At 38.1% G+C, this 11,424-nt stretch overlaps 1 protein-coding gene across 1 annotated transcript; it reads left to right on the top strand.

Moving 5' to 3' along the window:
- The first annotated feature begins 496 nt into the window (after nt 1–496).
- LOC114177906 (conserved oligomeric Golgi complex subunit 2) lies at nt 497–11,073 on the top strand. The gene is made up of 12 exons (XM_028063502.1): nt 497–1,065; nt 1,759–1,965; nt 7,808–8,144; nt 8,428–8,589; nt 8,786–8,885; nt 8,977–9,192; nt 9,277–9,385; nt 9,687–9,887; nt 10,047–10,151; nt 10,284–10,409; nt 10,506–10,640; nt 10,805–11,073. The coding sequence occupies exons 1-12, from the start codon at nt 610–612 to the stop codon at nt 10,916–10,918; spliced, it is 2,268 nt and encodes a 755-aa protein (XP_027919303.1). The 5' UTR covers nt 497–609; the 3' UTR covers nt 10,919–11,073.
- The last annotated feature ends 351 nt before the right edge of the window (nt 11,074–11,424 follow it).

Consider the following 11,424-nt stretch of genomic DNA (forward strand, 5'->3'; position numbering starts at 1 on the left):
TTGTTTATTTTTATTGTTTTTTTTTGTAAAATTGTGGATTTTATGTAAGAAATATATATATATATATATATATATATATATATATATATATATATTATAATGGGTTAGATGTGTTTTTGGTCTCTCAACTTGTAGTAAAAATTGTAATTAGTTGTTTTTAAAAATTTTAAACCAATTTAATCTCTCATTTTTTTAAATGTATGAACTTAATCCTTTAAATCAAAATTTTCTAAGTTATTAAATTCATATTTTTTTAAAGTTGAAGGATTATGTTGAACCAAAAAATCAAAGGAGGACTAATATCTATTTTCTTAAAGACCAAAAACATATTTAACTGTTATATAATATTTCCTAACTTATCAATTAATTAATTATACATAAAAAAAACTTATAAGAAAAGTACATTACTATAAAATAATAAATAAAATTTAGTAATAAAAATATATCATATAATAGATGGTAATAATAATATAAAAATGTATAAATGGAAAATTGCGAAGGAGTTGCGATTAGAGAGAGAAGAGGGACACTCTGGTAGGCATAGTTGCGGTTTGCTGATACCAAATTTCAGCCAATCACAGAACAACAACCAAACGTAAGGGAATCATAATGGCGGATCCGATCCCGGCACCACCAAGATCCGCCACGGACCTCTTTTCCGATCCCCTGGACACCCATCCACTGTGGTTCAAACCGGCGTCATTCCTCTCCCCAGACTTTGATTCCGAATCCTACATTTCAGAGCTTCGCACTTTCGTCCCCTTCGACACGCTCCGCTCCGAGCTCAACAACTACCTCTCTTCCCTCAACCACGAACTAATTGACCTTATTAACCGTGACTACGCTGATTTTGTCAATCTCAGCACCAAGCTAGTGGACGTCGACGCAGTTGTGGTCCGAATGCGGGCTCCGCTGGTCGAGCTCCGGGAGAAGATCGAGCAGTTCAGAGGAAACGTTGAGGTTTCGCTGGTTTCCATTAAGAACCGCTTGAACCAAAGATCGGAGACGGCCTCCGCTAGAGAGACCTTAGAACTTCTCCTCGACACGTTTCACGTCGTCTCTAAGGTAGCATCGTAATTTTGACTCTGAGTGTTGGTTAGATGTGGTAGAATGGTATTAACTATTTAGGATCTTTGGTGCAAGATCTCCTGAAGGCATTTATTCCGCTCTTGATGAAAGTTTTTCAGGATGAACCTAGTGTGATCTCACTCTTAGTTTTCTTGCGATGTATTTATTGGATATGAAAAAGAGTATGCTCAGTCAGGTGGTGTTTGATTGACCTATTGGATCACTAGTTATCTGAGTATTATCTGATCATATGTAGATGTTTAGTTCTAAACTGTATACGCCTGAGATGTCTAGTGTTTGACGAGAGAGATGTGTGTTGCAGGTTCTACAATAACTTATGATATTGAGTAAGCTGCAAATCCCATCTTACAAGTTGGATTTGTAGGATTCTCTTAAGATAAAAATCCTAACTGTAAATATTTGGTTGAGTAGGATGATCATTATGCCATTCTTTGTTAACCCCTGTAGTGTGAGCAAGGGTCTCTAGTGTTAATTTCATTGTTATGTTTGGATTGGTTGTTAATTACCATTATGGGGCTTCTAGAGCAGGGTACACTAATCATACGCACGTTGCATTTGATACGTGGTGTTTGTTTTGATTGGGTCCTGTACTGTTTTTGAAATGTTGGGATTGAGACAAAAGGCATTTGATATTGTATAATTTGTATGTGGTAAATTTCTTGATTGCAGGTCGAGAAGCTAATAAAAGAGCTGCCTAGTGTACCCACGGATTGGTCAAATGGAGATGTAAATTTGTCAGAGAGGAATTACTTGAGCAATGGAGTTTCTGTGCAACAGGTTGAGAATGAGACGAGTATCAGAGAGACTCAAAGCATGCTGTTGGAAAGAATTGCCAGTGAGATGAACAGGCTAAAGTTCTATGTCACACATGCAAAGGTTTGTTTTAAATTTTTTTCCACTTTTATTGATTGTTATGTGTATTTGTGGGTTGATACTTGTAATGGCAATTGGAATCATTTGTAGTAAAATTTAGTTGGGAATGGAGTTGAACTTCGATGCAGAAGCTTGGTAAGAAGCCAGCAATATACCATTTTTGTGTGTGCTGGTTGTTATTTCTCATTGTTACATATTACCTATTGCCATTCTAGAATTTGATGCATTATTGAAAATAATGCAAAATCCGTTTTTTGAGCATTTGTCTCGAGGTTTACATGATAGTGTGTGCTTAAGTTGTGTGTAGACAAGGTAGTTTAAGCTTGTAAAGCAAGGTTATTGAATCAAGATTCAAATTTTGAATCACCTAGCGAATTTTTGAATCATGAATCGTAACTTGAGCTGAAGTCATACAAAACAAAATTATTAGTTGCATCTAAGCTTGTGAATTCCTTATTTAGGAAAATTAAAATGAAATAATTAAAAAGTTTATGGAGTACATGTTAGGCAATAAATCTGCTGGACAATTATCTGCTGTTATATAATATGGCATATTTGTAATAATTGCATATATTTAGGATTCCTAATTTAGGTTGAAAAAATCAGGAATTAGAATCAATTATCATTAATAGGGTGATATGTTATGTATTATTTAATGAGGTGAATAGAGGAGTAAAGGGCATCGAAAACAGAGAGCCCATTTCGTGACATGGTATCACGAGTCTCTTGACAGAACCGTGAGTGTTCCCATCTTGCTATCGATCCCGTTCGTGACTTGCTAATCACGAGTCTCTTGACAGAACCGTGAGTGTTCCCATCTTGCTATCGATCCCGTTCGTGACTTGCTAATCGGTTCCTGGATATTTTCGATCACGTTCGTGAGCTTTGATCTTGTTCCTGTTCCTGCGCTTGCTTCTTGGTTCGTGGGTATTTTCGATCACGTTCTTGCTCCATTGTTTTCTCGGCACGCAACTCTTTTTTTCTCTGTTTTCATGGCTACGGAGAATCTTTGTGTTCGCTTTAACGGCAAGAACTATGCTGCTTGGGAGTTTCAATTCCGAATGTTCGTGCGAGGGAAAGGCATGTGGGGTCATGTCGATGGGTCCTCCCCTAAACCCACGACCACGGCTGAGTTGGCTCCTTGGGAGACAAAGGATGCCCAGGTTATTTCTTGGCTTTTGGGGTCAATCGAACCTCTAATGGTTAATAACCTACGTTCATTTTCAACTGCCGCAGACATGTGGAATTATCTCAAACGCATTTTTAATCAAGATCATTCTGCCAAACGGTTTCAGTTGGAATTGGACATAGCCAATTATAGTCAGGCTAATTCCTCTATTCAGGAATATTATTCTGGTTTCCTCAACTTATGGGTTGAACACTCTGCTATACTACATGCTGCTGTTCCGGAAACTTCTTTGGCAGCGGTTCAAGAAGTTTACGAGGTCACTAAACGGGACCAATTTCTCATGAAGCTTCGCCCAGAATTTGAAGTTGTCCGTGCTGCTCTCTTAAATCGGAACCCCCTCCCTTCTTTGGAAGTATGTGTTGGTGAACTTCTTCGCGAAGAACAACGTCTTCTTACTCAGGCAGCTTTGTCCCGTGATTCTGTTGTTTCGGAAGCTATTACTGTTGCCTATACTGCCCAAGATAAAAGCAAAGGTCGTGATACACGACAAGTTAAATGTTATTCGTGCAAACAGTTTGGTCATATTGCTCGCCATTGCACTCAAAAGTTTTGCAACTATTGTAAGCAACGTGGTCATATCATCACAGACTGTCCCACTCGCCCACCCCGGCGCCAGGTACAAGCTTTTCATGCAGCTAGTTCCATGACTGAGACACCTTCTGTCCCAGTCCCTGAGGCTTTAACGCCAGAGAAGGTTCAACAAATGGTGCTTTCAGCATTATCTGCATTAGGCATCCAGGGTAAGTCTCACAATATATCTTCACCATGGTTTGTTGATTCTGGCGCCTCCAATCATATGGCTGGTACCTCTGAACATTTAACCAATGTTCGTACTTATAATGGTACTCAAAATATCCAGATTGCTGATGGTAATACTCTTTCCATCACTGCTGTTGGTGATATTACACCTTCCTTTCGAAATGTATTTGTGTCTCCTGGACTTGTTTCTAATTTAATTTCGGTTGGACAATTGGTGGATAACAATTGCACTATTAATTTCTCTCGGGCTGGTTGTGTTGTGCAGGATCAGGTGTCGGGGAAGGTGATCGCGAAGGGGCCTAAAGTGGGCAGATTATTTCCACTCCAATTTACTTTACCTAGCCTTTTGTCTTTTCATTGTATTGGAGTCTCAAATAAGTATGCCGAGTGGCACAAAAAGTTAGGTCACCCAAATCCAGTTGTTTTGTCTCATCTACTGAAAAATGGTTTCTTGAGCAATAAAAGTATCATTCCTGATTCATCTTTTCACTGTTCTGTATGCAAACTGGCTAAAAGCAAAACCCTCCCGTTTCGGTCTAATGCTCATCATGCTGACAAATGTTTCGACATTATTCACAGTGATGTTTGGGGAATATCGCCTATCTTATCACATGCCAAGTATAAGTATTTTGTGACATTTATTGACGATTATAGCCGCTTTACTTGGATATATTTTCTCCGTTCTAAAAATGAAGTTTTCTCCATGTTCAAGACATTCTTGGCCTACATTGAGAATCAATTTCACACTTGCATTAAGATTTTGCGCACTGATTCTGGTGGGGAATATATTTCTGCTGCGTTTCAAGAGTACTTACAACAAAAAGGCATTATTTCGCAACGTTCTTGTCCATATACACCACAACAAAATGGCGTCGCGGAGCGAAAGAATAGGCACTTGCTTGATGTCACACGAGCATTACTTCTTCAGGCGTCGGTTCCTTCTCATTTTTGGGTTGAGGCCTTGACCACTGCTGTCTACTTGATCAATCGCCTTCCCTCCCAAGTTCTTGGCCTCGATTCTCCTTTCTTTCGTCTTTATTCCACACAGCCAAGTTATGATGGTCTTCACCCTTTTGGTTGTGTATGCTTTGTTCACCTTCCACCTTCGGAACGGCACAAACTTGGGGCCCAATCTGTCAAATGCGCATTTATGGGTTATGGTACGACTCAGAAGGGTTTCGTGTGTTATGATGTTGCTGCCCGGCGTTTACGTATCTCTCGGAATGTGGTTTTCTTTGATCATCAAGATTTTTTTCCATTTGTTTCTCCCGATGCTCCTGGTTTTGCTAGTCTCCCGACCTTTCCTGCGGTTTCTCATGCTCCAGAACGGTTTAAACCAGGTTATGTTTATACTAGACGCAAGCCTGCCTCGCCCCTTCCTGACTCTGACCCGTCACCTGATCATACGCCAATAGCACCTCGTCGATCAAGTCGTATTCCTCGTCCACCAAATAGGTATGGTCACTCTCCTACTTCTCTTACTGCCACTTTATCTAGCATTCCTATTCCTACCTGCTATTCACAGGCTGTAACGGATGTGTGTTGGGTCAAAGCTATGCAAGAGGAGTTGCAGGCCCTTCAGGAGAATTACACTTGGGATCTTGTTCCGTGTCCCCCTAGTGTCAAACCCATTGGTTGTAAATGGGTATACTCTGTGAAACTTAATTCTGACGGTTCTCTTAATCGTTACAAGGCTCGTTTGGTTGCTTTGGGTAACAAACAAGAATATGGCGTGGATTACGATGAGACATTTGCACCTGTGGCTAAAATGACTACTATCCGCACGGTGCTCTCCATTGCTGCCTCCAAAGGCTGGTCTCTCCATCAAATGGATGTGAAAAATGCTTTTCTTCATGGTGACCTAACTGAAGATATTTATATGACCCCTCCCCAAGGTTTGTTTTCTTCTTCTACCGGTGTATGCAAGCTCAAACGATCTTTATATGGTTTGAGACAAGCACCGCGGGCATGGTTTGAAAAATTTCGGACTACTCTCCTTGGTTTTTCTTTTACTCAAAGTCAATATGATTCTTCTTTATTTATTCAAACCACTGCAACTGGTATTGTTCTTCTCCTTATTTATGTGGATGATATGGTCATTACTGGTTCCGATCATGAGTCAATACAATGCCTTAAACAACAACTTCAAGCTTCTTTTCATATGAAAGATCTTGGAAATCTTCACTATTTTTTGGGTCTTGAGGTTCATTCTGGTCCGACAGGTCTATTTCTTCATCAACAAAAGTATACTGATGATTTGATCTCTTTGGCTGGTCTCCAAACTGCTGTTCCTGTGGATACTCCTCTTGAAGTTAATGTCAAATATCTACGTGACGAGGGTGACATTCTACCTAATCCATTGTTGTATCGTCAGTTAGTGGGAAGTCTTAATTATTTGACTATTACACGTCCTGACATCTCCTTTGCAGTTCAGCAGGTTAGCCAATTTATGCACAGTCCTCGCCATCTTCACCTCGCTGCTGTTCGCCGTATCATTCGTTACTTGAAAGGTACTTCTCATCGGGGATTGTTCTTCCCTACTGGGACGTCTCTTACTTTGGTGGGTTATAGTGATGCTGATTGGGCAGGTTGTCCAGATACTCGCAAATCTGTCACGGGTTGGTGCATGTTTCTTGGTTCTGCACTTGTTTCTTGGAAGAGCAAAAAGCAAGCCCGAGTCTCCAAGTCGTCCACTGAGTCTGAATATCGTGCTATGTCTCTAGCCTGCTCTGAAATTATTTGGCTTCGTGGTCTTTTAACCGAGCTTGGCTTCCCTCAAAACTCAGCTACACCTCTCTATGCTGATAATACTAGTGCCATTCAAATTGCAGCCAATCCCGTCTTCCATGAACGCACTAAACATATTGAAGTGGATTGTCATTCCATTCGTGAGGCTTTTGATACTCGTATTGTCTCTCTTCCCCACATTTCCTCGCAACTTCAGCTTGCCGATATATTTACCAAGGCTGTTCCTCGTCCTCGACACCAGTTTCTTATTAACAAATTGATGCTCCTTGACCACCCACATCAATTTGCGGGGGGATGTTAGGCAATAAATCTGCTGGACAATTATCTGCTGTTATATAATATGGCATATTTGTAATAATTGCATATATTTAGGATTCCTAATTTAGGTTGAAAAAATCAGGAATTAGAATCAATTATCATTAATAGGGTGATATGTTATGTATTATTTAATGAGGTGAATAGAGGAGTAAAGGGCATCGAAAACAGAGAGCCCATTTCGTGACAGTACATGCGTTGAGTGAGGTGGAATAATCAAATGGGATAGTTGAGTGTGAGTGACAAATAAAGGTGGAATCAAATGGGATAATATTTCAAGTGTTCTTTCAAATTCCTTTTCATTTTAAAAATTTAAACTCAGTTTATTTTATTTTTCATAAGAATTGGAGAAAAAGTAAAAGCCTACAAGTGGCTAAATTGTATCGGTGATATGAGTTACATAGATTCATTCATACATGATACAAAGTCAATTACAATTTATCTTTAGATACAAATCGGTAAATAGCCAAAATGTATTGAATCATAAGATTAGAAGCATGAATTGTCTGATAACTAGTAAAGTGATATTTTGAAAACAAAATTTGGTTTAAAAATCACATTAATGGGTATTGCATTAGTTAATAGCTCCGCGTTTATCCAATATGTGTAGTAGATAGAAAGAAAAATTGATGGTTTTATTCATTTTATAACAATAGATAGACATGTGCCCTTGAAGTTTTGTAGACGTTTTATGGATTGTTATTTATTTAATCATTTTAGTTTTCTGTCTTTTACTAGTGTTCTGAGTTTTGTGATTCATTGTAAAATAGACCTTATGTTTGAGGCTTCGATACATTCTGTGCTCATCTCTTTTTCTCTATTATGCCAGTACAGAACCTTCCTTTTATTGAGAATATGGAGAAGAGGATTCAAAATGCAAGCCTCACAGTAGATGCAAGCTTGGGACATTGCTTTGTAAATGGTTTGGAGAACAGGGATGCAACTGCAATTTACAATTGCTTACGTGCATATGCTGCTATAGATAACACCAAGAATGCAGAAGAAATCTTTCGAATTACTATTGTGGCTCCATTGATACAGAAGATAATTCCACACGGATCATCAACTGTGGTGGCTGGATCATCTGGAGATGGTCTTGAAAATGATTATCAACTAATTAAGGAATGCATTGATAAAGACTGTAAATTTTTATTGAACATTTCTTCAGCTGGTATGTTGTTTGACTTTTTTCTTGCTACTTTACTTTCCAAGAACAAGTTAGACCTTTTTGGTCATTACATTTCTTCAGTTATCCTTATGAGCCTTGTGCTATCATAACTGGAATAATTTTTTTGACCCTGTCGATCCTTGCGGAGGCATTCATTTGTCCTTCTTCATCTTGAAAACTTAAACTATTTAATCATCTACATGTATTGTTAGCTAGATCATCCGTGTGTGGTCATGCTGTGGTTTTGCTTATGTTTTACATATCTGAAGCCTTGTCTCTGGTGCAGAAAATTCAGGTTTGCATGTATTCGATTTCTTAGCCAATTCAATCCTTAAGGAGGTTCTCTCTGCGATTCAGAAGGGAAAACCAGGTGCATTTTCTCCAGGAAGACCGACAGAGTTCTTGAAAAATTACAAATCAAGCTTAGATTTCTTGGCTTATCTAGAAGGTAGTTGTCATATCTTCCTCATATTTTTTATACCTTGAGAAACGAAAAATTAACAAAGAAAACATGCACTTCAAGTTTTAATGAACTTTGTTGATTTAATATTTGATCTATAGTGGACATTTGCTAAATTGTATTATTCATACATGGCTTTAAAAGTATACATTCACTAAGATTATAACATTTAATTTTATGCAAGGCTACTGTCCATCAAGATCTGCTGTTGCCAAATTTCGATCTCAAGCAATATATACTGAATTCATGAAGCAATGGAATATTGGAGTATATTTCTCTTTGAGGTGCCTATTATGCTGCTTTAAAATGTTCATAACTTCAGAATACATGTTTTGATCTCTAACATGGAAATCGTATCTGAAAAAATTGCCACAGGTTTCAGGAAATAGCAGGGTCTCTAGATTCTATGCTTACAACATCCAGTCTTGTCCCTGTTCAAAATTCAGATGCTGGTGAAAAAAATTACCAAGGTTTAACATTAAAGCAAAGTGTTACTCTGTTGGATAGTTTGAGATCATGCTGGAGAGAAGATGTTCTTGTCCTTTCTTGTTCTGACAGATTCCTTCGGTTATCTTTGCAGCTTCTTTCTAGGTCAGTTAAATCTGGGATGTTAGGAATTTTTGTTGTTTTTTGGGTGCTGACAGAGCAAAAACCAACTTCTCTTTGAGCATACAGGTACTCAAGTTGGCTCTCATCTGGACTGACTGCACGGAAAAACCACAACACAAGCACCGGTCCTGGGTGTGAATGGGCTGTTTCAGCTGTCATAGATGACTTCATTCTTGTATGTATCGTGCCTTCACCTTATTTTTGTGTCAAGCCGTTGTGCATTAATTTAACCTGCATTCTGTATGCACAGTAAAACCGGGGTTCATTGCTTCAAATATTCTATACCCATACATACGCAAAATTTTGCTCAAGCCTTGTACCAGGCTTTTTCTGAAGTTCCATACAAGGAATTGGTAAAAAAATTGAAATGACTATAACATTATGGATACATGGATTGTTTCCATATACGCAATATGCTATGTGAAGATATTGGTTGTACTTTGCCTGAAATATAACAGATGCTAAACCATTTGTAGGTTATTCATGATATAAGATATTTGGAGGAGCAGGTTCGTGGTGATTACCTACAGCACGTGCTTCAGCTTTTGTCTTCATGCTCCCCTGATGTTCTGGAATCAATAAGGCAGAGCATTTTACTAGGTGGTCAATCATTAAAATCTATAGAACCTTTAGTCATCAAAGCAGTGGTGGAGTCACTAGTGGAAAAGTCAGTTGAGGTAGGTTGATAATCGATGTTTATTCTTTGAAGTGGTTTCATTATTCAGATATGAGGGTGTATATTACTTTATAATATTTGCGATCTTCTATATCTTTTTCTTTTCTTCCCTTCATTTTTAATTTATTCATTTCTTTCTCTTGTTCAAATATTTATTAAGGACTTGAGACAAATGAAGGGTATAACAGCAACCTATAGGATGACTAATAAACCTCTACCTGTGAGGCATTCACCATATGTTTCAGGGGTATTGCGTCCCCTTAAGGTATGGTTAAGTATTATTTTCCCATCTCGTGAGAGTAATTTGTCAGAAATATTTTTTAATTTTCGATGGGAGTGCATGTATTACACCTGAAAGCATTAATATATATTGATGGCATGCCCCTATACATCCCAGGCTTTTTTGGATGGGGAGAGAGCTACAAGATATTTGGCTAGTGACAGTAGGAGCGAAATACTCCATTCTGCTGCGACGGAGATTACTGACCGTTATTATGAATTAGCTGCCGACCTTGTTAGTGTGGTAAGTGCCCAAATCCAAATTTTCACTGTTGGAAATTTTGGATCTGTTGGATTCTATGTTAAAAATTGTTTCTTAAACAACTGTTATCATGAGTAGGCAAGAAAAACAGAGTCTTCGCTCCAGAAAATTAGGCAGAGTGCGCAAAGACGAGCTGGAGCAAGTTCAGATATCTCAGATAATAATGTGTCTGACACTGATAAAATCTGCATGCAGTTGTTTCTTGATATCCAGGTTGGTGGCATGATACTTGTTATACATTATCTTTACCAGTGTGATCTTCTCATTCTTGGATATACAACTCATAACTCTCATCGATTGTTAATGAGCTTTTTGGTGTCCAGCTAATTCTTGATTGATTTCATTTACGTAACTTTCCTCTTGCAAATTATCACCAGGAGTATGCCCGTAACCTCTCTGCACTTGGGGTTGAAGCGGTCAATATTGCATCCTACCGTTCATTGTGGCAATGTGTGGCTCCTGCAGATAGGCAAAACACAATTAATCTCTAAGACTTTGCTCCAGTGGAGTTAATGCGGCTTGTAGATTGTTTTCTTTTTGGGTCAAGAGTTTCTTTTTTGTAATTTTACTTATGAAATCCAGATACAAATTAATCACAGGTTATCACGATTCTTAATATGGAAGAAAAAAGTTTACTGCTCGTAAATGTTATGTTACATGTTTCTTTGTTGCATCATTCTTTTTAATAGATTTTGTGCAAAACTTATGGCAACGGTTTTGCCTGGCAGATTGAATATGCTTCATTTGCTTGTGGAGAAATTGTGGGAATGTAGTGATTAGGGAGAAGAAATAGGTTGATAAATAGAAAATGGGGTGTATGTGAAAAAGGGAAAATTGTAGGATACAATTTTCGCAGAAACAAATAGTAATAATGTTTCTTACAAAAAATAGTTCATTTTCAGTTCTAATGTAGGAAAAAAGTAGTTTATTGTTTCGTTCATAAATCGATTTCCATTTTGATAATCGGTGGTTTGAAAAGATGTAGAAAGCATTTGAT

This window comes from Vigna unguiculata, chromosome 3 (genome assembly GCF_004118075.2).
Source record: "Vigna unguiculata cultivar IT97K-499-35 chromosome 3, ASM411807v1, whole genome shotgun sequence".
NCBI lineage: Eukaryota > Viridiplantae > Streptophyta > Magnoliopsida > Fabales > Fabaceae > Vigna > Vigna unguiculata.